This window comes from Amblyraja radiata, chromosome 14 (assembly GCF_010909765.2).
Source record: "Amblyraja radiata isolate CabotCenter1 chromosome 14, sAmbRad1.1.pri, whole genome shotgun sequence".
Taxonomy (NCBI): domain Eukaryota; kingdom Metazoa; phylum Chordata; class Chondrichthyes; order Rajiformes; family Rajidae; genus Amblyraja; species Amblyraja radiata.
In genome coordinates this window covers 32,008,790-32,022,204 of record NC_045969.1, presented here as the reverse complement: position 1 = coordinate 32,022,204, position 13,415 = coordinate 32,008,790, and the positions used below count along the sequence as shown (strand labels likewise).

The 13,415-nt window shown below is 38.4% G+C and overlaps 1 protein-coding gene across 14 annotated transcripts in view; it reads right to left on the bottom strand.

Moving 5' to 3' along the window:
• The window catches only part of dcaf6 (DDB1 and CUL4 associated factor 6), a 111,887-nt gene that overhangs the window by 80,105 nt on the left and 18,367 nt on the right, over positions 1–13,415 (bottom strand). For all 14 annotated transcript variants that reach the window (XM_033033038.1, XM_033033037.1, XM_033033035.1 and 11 more), the window contains exons 2-5: positions 10,773–10,834; positions 9,055–9,147; positions 4,475–4,660; positions 1,267–1,380 (exon numbers count right to left, since the gene is read on the bottom strand). In XM_033033038.1, coding sequence (XP_032888929.1) covers positions 1,267–1,380; positions 4,475–4,660; positions 9,055–9,147; positions 10,773–10,834 — 455 coding nt within the window. The remainder of the gene's footprint in view (positions 1–1,266; positions 1,381–4,474; positions 4,661–9,054; positions 9,148–10,772; positions 10,835–13,415) is intronic.

The window sequence follows — 13,415 nt, the reverse complement described above, 5'->3', positions numbered from 1 at the left end:
ACGTCGTACATGTGCATATGACAATAAACTTTACTTGATAATATTTTGCTGCCTTCAATGACATCAAGTTAACCTACATCTCAAATTCTACTTCAAACATCGCAGGTTAGAATTACTGTAATGGGAAATTGCTCAACCAACCCATGGTATATGCAGTTGAAGTAATATTTTGAGAAGTGAAATCAAATTGTGCCCTGCAACAAAAATTAACCAAGTTGAAAAATGGGTCTTTTTGTTGAATGGACCTTTCAACAATATTTTCAATTAATCTGCCAAAACAATGGAGTGTACCCACCTGAACTTTGTTTTATGATAGACATGAAAGGATCACGAGACATAGTGATAACACCAGGTGAGTGTATAGTTAACACACGACAACATAAAATATATGGAAAAATACCCACAATTTTGTTGTAGCAAAACATTGTGCAAGGCTATTTATCACGGCTTCTTCACTGATCAAACCAGTGTAGCAAAACCAAAATAATCTCCAATTACTGTTTAAAAAAGTTTGAAGCCACTCCATGAAAAACAAAGAGGATTCAAGGGGTTGATTCAAACTACAGTTCATCAAAATAAAAAGCAGCAACAACTACCCTCCATAGGCCTCCTTTGCCACCATTCCCCCTCGCTCCCATCCTTAACATCATTCATCACCCCTAATGCCCCTGTCCCACTTAGGAAACCTGAACGTAAACCTCTGGAGACTTTGCGCCCCACCCAAGGTTTCCATGCGGTTCCCGGAGGTTTTTGTCAGTCTCCCTACCTGCTTCCACTACCTGCAACCTCCGGCAACCACCTGCAACCTCCGGGAACTGCACGGAAATCTTGGGTGGGGCGCAAAGTCTCCAGAGGTTTCCGTTCAGGTTTCCTAAGTGGGACAGGGGCATAACAGTTTGCTAATCCACACCAGTGTAATTCAAATCTGAAGAACTTCAGTCTGAAGAAGGGACCCGACCAAAAAAGCCACCTATCGGTGTTCTTCAGAGATGCTGCCTGATCCACTGAGTCACTCCAGCATTTTGTGTCCACCAGCATCTGCAGTTCCTTGTTTCCACGCGTCCAACTCAATTTTAATTTGGCTATTAAAAAAAAAACTTACCATGTTTGAAAATTCATATTTAAATGTTGTGGACTTGCAAATAATTGCAATTTATGCCACATTGATTGAATTTTCATAAACTTGGGTATATGTCAAAGGAAATTCTACACAACGTTGGCTAAAATTCATTGTTTATGCCGACAATGTGTACTTCTTAAACTCACATCTTTGCAGTCTTCTTTTGTGCAGTTTGTCTTGGCTCTCACATCGAACCACCTGACTGTACCATCTTCACCACATGATAGGAAGGTATAAGGATCATTTGGTACAGTCATGATCTGAGCAATAAAACAAAGATCATTTTATACCCGAAAAAAACAAACATTTTAGCAAAAATCATTTAATACTCTATTGAGCCGGGAGAAACAGGCAACATAGGGTCCACGCCAATCATCGACCACCTGTTCACGCTAGTCCTATGTTGTCCTACTTTCTCATCCACTCTCTGCACATTATGAACAATTTACAGAGGCCAATTAACATACAAACCTGCATGTTTTGGGATGTGGGAGGAAACCTACTTGGTCACAGAGAGAACATGCAAACTCCGCACTGACAGCACCCGTGGTCAGGATCTAACCTGGATCTCTGGTGCTGTGAGACAGCAGCTCTACCAGCTGTGCATTTTCATCTAGGTGCCTGTATACAAGCGTGGCTGATTAGATTCTTTAAAGTCTGTCATTATTTCCAGCACAATGAATGGAAATTTAAAATCAGCCAATTTCCATGACGGCAGCCAATTCCCAAAAGCAATTTTACATCTGAGCAGTGAGCAGAAAATCTACCCAAGTGTTATCCGACTACTTAGGCATTGGAAGAAATCAAACTGCAATCAATCTAGCTATCACCAAATAGATATAAATGCATTTTTGAACATGAGGCATCCCGAACCAATCACAAGTATGAACTCTCTCCAATCTCTTCCTAAAACCATCAACTTGAAGATAACAGTAGCAGTCCTGCATCGACTATCGTTGTTTTGTACTTTGTGAGTTAGCAAGAATGGAATGTGGTAAGAAAATACAATTGATGGCTAATGCCCATCAGAAAAGGAAATTTACCCATGTTACCCGATCTCTCACACATATACACACACTAACAATCTGTGTGGTTAACAATGCATTCTGGGCAATGGTTCCTTCATTTAAAGAGAAAAGATTCATTTTGAAATTTCCAAAGAGACAGTGCGGCACAGTGGTGCAGCTGGTAGAGCTACTGCCTCACAGCGCCAGAGACCTGGTTTCGATCCCGGCCTTGGGTGTTGTCTATGTGGAGTTTGCTTGTAGGACTGAGATGAGGAAAAACTTTTTCATTAAGACTGAGATGAGGAACAACTTTTTCACCCAGAGAGTTGTGAATCTGTGGAATTCTCTGCCACAGAAGGCAATGGAGGCCAATTCACCGGATGTTTTCAAGAGGGAGTTAGATTTAGCTCTAAGGGCTAAAGGAATCAAGGAATATGGGAAAAAAGCAGCGACAGGGTACTGATTTTAGATGATCAGCTTTGATCACATTGAATGACGGTGCTGGCTCGTAGGGCCGAAGGGCCTACTCCTGTACCTATTTTTCCTATGTTTCTATGTTCTCCCTATGACCGTGCAGGTTTCCTCCAGGTGTCTGGTTTCCTCCCACATCGCAAAGATGTGCGGGTTTGTAGCTTCATCGGCCTATGTAAATTGCTCCTGACATGTAGAGAGTGGGCGAGAAAGCAGGATAACATAGAACTTGTGTGAATAGGTGATCGATGGTCGGCATGGACTCAGTGGGCCAGATGGATTCTGTTTCCATGCTGTATCTCTAAACTAAACATGGTAGGAATTTAAAGACTTATCAGATGCCCCTCATTTAAGGTTAGTTGTGTTGTTTTAAGCTTTACAAAGTGACGTATCCTTCATCTACAAAATTAAAAAAAACCCTCTAAAATGTAATTACAAAATATTAGGTGGGATATTGAATGTTAGGGACATTAAATACTTTTTTTGAGCTCTTATCACTTCTGATCAAGAGATTTTCAGTTCCAGGTGGGATTGCGATCAAGAGGATTAGTTGCAATCAGGAGGATTAGTTTAGAAGGTATCCAACTTTGCATTACAAAATAATTATATGCAGGCCCATTCTTAGTCACGTGTGTGACCAAAATATATGAAAAATTGTGTAATATATCTCTTCTAATTCTGAAAGCATTACAGATATATTGTTTTGTACTCTATATATGATCCATGTTTTTTTCAAAGTTTATCAAGTGAAATATGTTATGCTGACAATTTTTGTTTAGGGTCAAAGGTCAAATATGACGGGTCACGTGTGTGACATCACACTGAGGCATTTTTTTCATAACTTAGTTTTACCTTACAAACACTTGTGAATTTTAAAAAGCTAGAATGTTCATATCTTTAGCAGACATGCACTATAGTTCTGTAGGTAGGAAAATAGCAATTAATAAGATTAATCTCTTACAATAATTTTTAATGTATTACTTTATATGATGCCATTTGATAACGTGTGTGAGATTTGGTTCACTTTCCAATGGCACTTACAAACTGTGAATTTTAAAAAGCTAGAATGTTCAGATCTTTAGCAGACATGCATTATAGTTCTGCAGGTAGGAAAATAGCAATGAATAAGATTAATCTCTTACATTAATTTTTTATATAATGGCTTTATTTTTTTTTGTCTAACTGTAGTCTTGTAGGTCTGTGTCCAAGATGGCTGCCGTGAAGAGAGAGTGGACGCTGGCACGATTTGGTTGCCGCTGCTCTCTCTTCACACTGTGTTTTTGATTTTCTGTTTTTGGATTGAATTCTGTTTTTAATTTGTGTCATTGTGATGTCTTTAATTACTTGTTTTACTCCGATTATATGTTTTTATTCCGATTACTATGTAAGGTGTCCTTGAGATTTTGTATGAAAGGCGCCCATTAAATATAAAATTTATTATTATTATTATTATTTATGTGATGCCATTTGGTAACGTGTGTGACATTTTGGTTCACTTTCCAAGAATGGCCTTACAACTAAAGCTTTTGAATTAAAGTTTTCTAGCTTTGTTATTCTTTACCCATGATATCAGCATCATGACTAACGTTGCTCCATTAAACTCTTACATGCAATCAAAATTTCAGAATTAGAGTTCTCTAGCTTGGTTAATCTTTACCCTTGATATGGTTCAATGGTTCTTTGTTCCATATGCACTGCACAGTGAGATTCTTTTTTGCGTAGCTCACACATGCACAAGTTGCCATTGTCACCATCATGACCCACTTTGCTACGTCAAACTCTTGCATGCAACTAAAGTTTCTGAATTAAAGAAGTTTTCTAGCTTTGTTATTCTTTACCCATGATATCAGCATCACGAACAACATTGCTACATTACCTCATAAGCTGTTCCATAGTGACAGTTAAACTGACACTGCTGATTTGCTTCTGCGTCTCTCTCTGTGTTTGTGTAAAATATGACACCGTCTCCCGAGCAGGAAATAATCTGTTTGTCACTGGTGTGTGGAAGAAATTTTGCACTAAAAATGTTTGCTCGATGACCCGAACGAATAGTTGTAAGAATCTGAAACCAAAATGTTTCTTCAAAATAAAGAAAGGCACAGGTTTCCATTAAGAACAACCCAAAATATATATATTTTACACAATTGCAATAGGGCAGCATTATGAATAATGAATATCCTTGGAGCCAAAAAACAACAAATACAGTGCCCTCCATAATGTTTGGGACAAAGACCCATCATTTATTTTTTTGCCTCTGTACTCCACAATTTGAGATTTGTAATAGAAAAAAAAAATCACATGTGGTTAAAGTAGGTATGTTGCAAAGCCTACCTGAAGCGTCGCTGAAAATCTGTCGCTGCGGGTGTGCGCGATTTTGGCGCCGTTTAGAGGGGGCGGGTTTAAAACGCGATTTTCTCTAGGCTGTTCAAATCGAAGATGTTCAGCCCAGTTAATTATTAACGAAAAATCGCTGAAAGAACCCGTCGCAAAAGCTATTATTAGTTTTAAAGGCCTCGTATAATAGTTATAGTAGTTTAAAAATCAATCTCTAAACCCGCGACCACCAGCAACCGCAGGGTCTCATAAAGCAAATAACAGAAGGTAAGCTGTATATTTTTACATTAAAAAGGGCTTCTAAAGATCCCTTTATACAAAGTTTAATATTGCGAGTAGCTCATTTTCGGCCTATTATATCCCGCAGTATTTTTCTGGGCATTTGGGGTACAAATCTACCGCAATGTGAACGTTCTAAACCAGCGCGTTCACAGGAAACCACTGGAAAGCTGATTTAAATGGGCATTTATTTACAGCAATTGAACACTAAATTCCTTCCATTTGGTCTATAAATTAATGTAAATGAGATTTAAAAATCATGTTTTATTGTGAATTATTTGTGAATATTATTTGGACATTTAGGCTATTTAAAAATGTTAATCATTTATTAAGAAATGGATAGATGTTTAGATCTAGTAATTGAAGTCTGAAATTAGCTACAATTAGGTAACTAACTAATTATATGCTTTAATTTCAGGTCATCCAAGTAAGATTATTTTATATTTGTTTCAGAATGCTTCAATCTATGATAACTGAAAATTTCATTCAGTTCTCTTAATTTTTAAGAAAGTTATGGGCTTTTGACTGTTCACGATCACAGCTTTTTTGTTATGTCCATAGAAAATCAATAGGGAACAAGATGTTCATTTCCCAGTATGAAAATGGCCATAACATTTTAAATACTTCAGATATGAAAGTGAATCAGGTGTCAAATTAAACTTATTTTTATGCTTTATCTGATGGGATAAATTGCAGACTTGATTTTTAAAATCTCAAAATTTTGTAACATTGCTAGTTAAAGTGCACATTGTCAGATTTTAATAAAGGCCATTTTTATACATTTTCATTTCACCACGTAGAAATTACAGCAGTGTTTATACATAGTCCACCCCATTTCAGGGCACCATAATGGTTGGGACACAGCAATGTCATGTAAATGAAAGTAGTCATATATAGTATTTTGTTGCATATCCTTTGCATGTAATGACTGCTTGAAGCCTGCTATTCATGGGCATCACCAGTTGCTGGGTGTCTTCTCTGGTGATGCTCTGCCAGGCCTGTATTGCAGCCATCTTTATCTTATGCTTGTTTTGGAGGCTAAACCCCTTCAGTTTTCTCATCAGCATATAAAAGGCATGCTCAATTGGGTTCAGAGCGGGTGATAGACTTGGCCACTCAAGAATTGATCATTTTTTAGCTTTGAAAAGCTCCTTTGTTGCTTTAGCATAATTTTTGGGATCATTGTCTTACTGTAGAATGAACAGCCGGCCAATGAGTTTTGAGGCATTTGTTTGAACTTGAGCAGATAGGATGTGTCTATACACTTCAGAATTCATTATGCTACTACCATCAGCAGTTGTATCATCATAAGTGATATGTGAGCCAGTACCTTCAGCAGCCATACATGCCCAGGCCATAACACCCCCACCACCGTGTTTCACAGATGAGGTGGTATGCTTAGGATCTTGGGCAGTTCCTTCTCTCCTCCATACTTCGCTCTTGCCATTACTCTGATATGTTAATCTTTGTCTCATCTGTCCACACGAGCTTTTTCCAGAACTGTGGTTGCTCTTTTAAGTACTTCTTGGCAAACTGTAACCTCTTGCAGTGTAGCCTCTGTATTTCTGTTCATGAAGTCTTCTGTGGACAGTGGTCATTGACAAATCCACACCTGAAGAGTGTTTCTGATCTGTCGGACAGGTGTTTGGGGATTTTTCTTTATTATAGAGAGAATTCTTCTGTCATCAGCTGTGGAGGACTTCCTTGGCCTGCCAGTTCCTTTGCGATTAGTAACCTCACCAGTGCTCTCTTTCCTCTTAATGATGTTCCAAACAGTTGATTTTGATAAGCCTAAGGTTTGGCTGTTATCTCTAACAGTTTTATTCTTGTTTCTCAGTCTCATAATGGCTTCTTTGACTTTCATCGCATAACTTTGGTCCTCATGTTGATAAACAGCAATAAAAGTTTTCAAAGGTGATGGATAGACTGGAGGAAAGACTCGGTGCTGAGAGCTCTCTTAGACCTGCATTAATGAGGCAATTAAATGCACCTGAGCAATTACAAACACCTGTGAAGCCATGTGTCCCAAACATTATGGTGCCCTGAAATTGGGGGAAGAGGGGGAGAGGGAGAGAGACTATGTATAAACACTGCTGTAATTTCTACATGGTGAAACCAAAATGCATTAAAATGGCCTTTAATAAAATCTGACAATGTGCACTTTAACCACATGTGATATTTTCTATTACAAATTACAAATTGTGGAGTACTGAGGCAAATAAATAAATGATGGGTCTTTGTCCCAAACATTATGGAGGGCACTGTAAATATCTCCGCATTGGACACAGCTTCCACACGCCTAGTATTTCTTCAACGGGAAGAAACTTAACAATACCTAGTTATAATTTTAATTGGTCACATTGTTTCCTTTGCGATGTAATTCGCAAGTATGTTACCAAACCTCGAGCACCTGAACTATAGGGAGAGGTTGAGCAGGCTAGGACTTCATTCCTTAGAGTGCAGGAGGCTGAGAGCTAATCATGTAGAGGTATATAAAATAATGAGAGGAATAGATAGGGTGAATGCTCAGAGTCTTCTACCCTGGTAGGAGAATCAAGAACTAGAGGACTTAGGTTTAAGCTGAGAAGGGAAAGATTTAATAGGAACCTGTGGGCAACCTTTTCACCTAGAGAGTGCTGGGTATATGAAACGAGCTGCCAAAGGAGGGAGTTGAGGTAGATTCAATAACAACATTGAAAAGGCATTTGAAGACCCATGGATAGGAATGGTTTAAAGAGATGTGGGCCAAGCACGGACAAATAGGACACGCATAGATGGGGCATCTTGGTCAGCATGAGCAGGTTGGGTCAAAGGGCCTGTTGCCGTGATGTACGACAATGAATTCAACTACTGATTTCAAATATCCAGTGGCAAAATAAAGTGGCAACAGGAAAGTAACTTTGGAAATTTTACAAAAGTTCTGCCCACTTGGCAAACTATCCAACTATTTCTGCATGAACTTCAGTGAAATCGGTGTTTGTTAAGATTAATACCACATTTCAGTTATCTTTAATAATGATGCTCACTCTTGGGATTCTGGGGTGTGCGATAATCTTCAGAAGACAAAGGTAATTAAGAGCATCAACTATAATAAAATAGGGCACATCTAAACAGTGTTAAGGAGAGACGGGAAGTAAAATAGGTATTAAAAAAACCTCAAATGGACTGGGATATAAATAAACAGCAAAGTAGCCTGTTCCTGCTCCTATACACCTACATTGTTTCTGTGGAGGTAGAACGTTGCCACCACTATCATTGTAGATCTCGCATCATTTGCAATAGTACACACAAAATGCTGGCGTTACTCAGTGGGTCAGGCAGCATCTCTGGAGAAAGGAATAGGTGACATTTTGGGTCAGGACCCTTCTTCAGACTGAAAGTAGGAGTGGGGTGAGTAAATACATTGGAGGTGAGAAAAGGCCAGAACAAATCAGGGCCAACAATAGATGACCTCAAGAAGGGTGGAGCCCATAATGGTCCATTGTTGGCTGGGGAAGGTGTGATAACAAGAGGATACAAGGATGTGAACAGTGGGACTGGTAGTGGGTCTGGGGTGGGGGAGAGAGGGAATGCAGGAGTTACTTGAAATTAAAGAAATCAACGTTCATACTGCTGGGTTGCAAGTTGCCATGAGGTGCTGTTCCTCCAATTTGCATGTGGCCTCATTTTGATAGCATAATTTGCAGTTATTTTTCAATTATCTTTCCAAGGCATTAACACACAGGTTTATCCCAGCAAATGAAAATTAAATTCACTTAACATTTACTTCTTTTTTTTAAAATTCACTGCAGTTTGATACTTATTTTGCACAAGATTTATACACATATTATAAATTAAATTTACCTTTCTACTATATGGATTAGTTATCACTAGGTTGGTGTCATCAGATCCTGATAGAATATATTCTCCTGTATCATTCCAGCAAATTGTATTTACCTGTTGAAAATGTAGAACAAAAGTATTTAAAAGGCAACTCTTATTTATTTCAGAATTGCAGTTTACCAATCATGTAAACAAATTATCAACTGCTCATCTTGCAAAGGAAAATACTTGTAAGTAATATATGTGCAAAATCTAAAAAGGTTGAAGTGAACAGGTATGTAGAAAAAAAGTCAAAAGTTAATACTAAATAAGGAAACAAGAAAGAAAGGACACAAAAAGCAGTTAATGTTATTTAAAATTGTTTTTTCAGCATGAGCAATTGCTAATGACTAACATTACAATGATAGTACATTTCTTGATGATAAAGTGGCTTTGTAATTAATATATGCAGATTTCCATCAGAAACATAATCTCTCATCTTTATTTTGCTATTTGTTTTCACCTCATCTCTGCTTTGCTCCTTTTATCCTCTTTTCAATTTCACTTTCTAACTTATTTCACTATTCTTTGTGCTTCCTTCTGTTTTTCTCTCTGACTTTCTCTTCTTAATGGGGGGATGTCATAGAGGAATAAGGGAAAAGGGATGATAAAGGACTTCTTGCTTCATAGTTCTCATGTTCTTCAGCCACACATAAGTCCCTACTCGCTCCAAATATGTCCCTTAATATTTTTCCTTCCCCGTACATATTCTACCTATCATCATCGTCATCTCCATCTCATCATCAACTCTTCCCTGTTCACTTCAGTTGTTATCTCTTTTCCTTTCAAATAGTAACTCAACCATTGTATTCTGCTTAATCCAATTACACAAATCTGAAACTTTCATCATGAATACAGTGTGTTGTTCTGGTCACACTTACACTAGAAGACAATGGAGACCAGGAAAATGCCAGGATGATCCCTAATATTGGAGAACGCAGGTAGTTACATAGAGTTGTGTTTTAAATCTTGGAATGGAGGCATTAAAAAGTTTACTTTAGTTTAGAGGTACAGCATGGAAACAGGCCCTTCAGCCCGAGTCCATGCCAACCAGTGATCACCCATTCGTTCTATCCTACACACCAAGACAATTTACCAAAGTCAAGTAACCTACAAACCTGCACTTCTTTGGGATGTGGGAGGAAACCAGAGCACCCAGAGCACCTCAAGTAACAATAAACACTCTGTAACGTTATCACAGTAAATTGTATTCTACAAATCCATTCCTTTTATATCAATAGTGAGAATATCAGGGACAGACTGCAACATGTTGATGCACCATGTAGCAGATTTATCACCACTGACAGAGGGTGGATTTCCAGACCCAATTTTCTTTGATCATTGCTAAAACATACAGGTCCATCACCAATTTTCCAGCATGCTTAGCTCCAGAGCCTTTCTGGATTATCAGTTTTGCTGGACTAACAGAGGTCACGGCCTCAGAGTGGAGTCCAGAAGTCGGCCTCAGAAGTTGGCTATGGGAATGGGCCCCGGCCACAGTTCCAGAGCCCCAGCCACAGGGGTAAATTCTACCGCTGATCGACGTGAAAGTCCCGATAAGATCGAGATCAGCCACCTCATCTGGCCGATTCTGGGGAATTTCAAGTGCGCTCTCGTAATTTTGTCCAGACCACCAGTTGCTGGAAAATCAATGGTGGACCTTTATTTTTTTTAAATTATGTATATATGCATATACTCACACAACCATCATGTACATTCAATTTTGCCTCAAGTTTTAATCTTTGGATAAATTCTCTTCTTCCTGCAATGAGAATAATTATCAAAATGTGCTGTGTAAAACAGGTAGCAAAGTATAGACACCTGTGAGAAAAGTACCATTGATTGCCATAAAGGTGCAAAAAAAAAGGTTTCAGCATTAAACAGTAATTCTCCTAATCTTATATTTTAGCAATAAAAAATAGTATTAAATGATAATTCAGTCATCCAGCAGATCTCACACATTCTAATGCATAAACATTTTGGAAATCTGTCCCAAGACTGCCAAAAACTAGAGGCAATATTGGCTTGAATCAACTTCAAGCTAACAAAAATTGAATTACAATTTAACTAAATATCTACACTACGATTACAATGGAAACCAAAGCATTTCTGATTGGGAAAAAAAGCAGAAAGGAACAACAACCCTTGTAAAACCCCTTCTGTTCATCAATAATAAACAGATTAAATTAAAGAGTTCGAGACACAAGTAACTGCAGATGCAGTAATGTTGAGTACAACGCAAAGTGCTGGAATAACTCAACAGGTCAGTTGGCATCTGGGGAGGGAGTGGACCAGGGACGCTTCGGGTTGGGACCTTTCTTCACATTGAAATATTGCCTCTCTATTCCCTCCCCAGATGCTGCCTGACCCACCAAGTTACTCCAGTACTTTGTAAAACAATGAGTTCTTGGGAGAACAGAATGATTGATTGTGCTCCATTAATCAAGAAAAGTACTTTATTTCAGAAAATGGAAGGAGAGCAAGTAAGAACTATATATGATTCTAAAAATTGTTGTGGCACTAAGTTAATTGCACTACGGAATTCAAAATCTGTTAGATAAATCTAAATTATGTCAAGTTTCACAATTCAATTTGAATCAATTATGTTGAATTATTCATGTGTGCTGGCATATTGTATCACGGTGTGGTATGCCGGCTGCTCGGCAGCAGACAGGAGAGCCCTGCAGAGAGTGATCAAAACTGCCCAGAAAATCATCGGCTGCCCTCTGCCTTCCCTGGAAGACATCTCTAACTCTCGGTGCCTCTGCACAGCCAGGAAAATAATCAAAGATCCCACCCATCCTGGACAATTCCTGTTCAACCTCCTGCTCTCTGGTAGGCGGTACAGGTGCATCAAAAGCCGGACAAGCAGACTCAAAAACAGTATCTTTCCCTGGGCCATCAGAACTCTAAATTCCTCAAATATCCACATGACATGAAGAGATGCTGTCATCCATTCCAATATAAAACAGACCACAGCTAATATTTCTTCTTTATTAATTCTTTTAAAGTATTTATTAAATTTTAAAGTGCAATATTCTCCCAGTGCAATGTTCTACCTAGGTGTGATAAATATAATTTATCTACTATTTCAAGCAGTTAAATACTGTATTGGATGTGTTTTTATCTTGTTTTAACTTGTTTTGGTTGCACTGATCAGGAGTAGCTCTCCTAATTTTGCTGTATTTCTAAGTACAATGACAATAAAGGCTTATTATTATTATTATTATTATTATTATTATTTGCCAAACTAACCAGAGTAAGTTTTTTGAGCTGCCATTCAACTTAGACCATTGTTTCCCATAGTGTTACACTGATGTCAAAGAATGCTTGTTTCCTCTGAAGGCATTCTCTACACTTCTTTCCCCCTCGGATTATCTATGCTTTATAACTGCGAGAGGAAACATGAACAAAATTCAGAGAGATAAAATGCAAATATTATAAAAACATTCATTACTTAGTCATAGAGCTATATAGCACAGAAACCGGCCCTTCAGCCCAATTCATCCTCAACTATCTTCAGTCTGAAGAAGGGTTTTGGCCCAAAACGTCGCCTATTTCCTTCGCTCCATAGATGCTGCTGCACCCGCTGAGTTTCTCCAGCATTTTTGTGTACCTTCATCCTCAACTAAGTTGATTAACCAAGTTAGCCCACTTGCTTGTGGCTGACCTATATCCTTCCAAATGTCCTATCCATGTAACAGTCCAAGTGTCTTTTAAATTAGCTGCTCTCCAGTCTACTGCCATCACACCTATGGCTATTGATGAAAACAGATACCTCTACCAGGGCCTTTAATTTCTTCCCTAGCTTCCCACAATGTCCAAGCACACAGTTGATCAAGTCCTAGAGATCTAGCTACCGTTACGTGTTTTCATGCTTTTAGCACCCCCACCCCCCTTGGCTCGCTCCGAGACATCACAATCAACCTTTTTGAGTTTCCTACCATCCATGTCTTTCTTCACAGTAAATACAGAAGAAAAATATTCATTTTGCACCTTGCCCATCTCTTGTGGCTTAATCTGTATTTAAAGCAACTGTGGACAATATCAGCAATGCGAAAATTATAATTCAGTAGATCTTCAAGTTCCTTAACACCATGACTTATCCAAGCTGACCACGAATTCTTGTGTCAAAACTGGAATGTGTCCAAAGTCTCCATTATAACAGACACTTCTGAAAAAAATCTCTGAATGGATGGTCTTTCTTAATCCCGAGGAATTTAATTCCTTGATGGTCCTATTTGATCTTTAATATTCCATCTACCATAAATTGAGCACTTCCAAATCACACTTTGCCATGGCTTACGGTCCAACGTCTTTGGATCATTTATTATTTCCTGTAA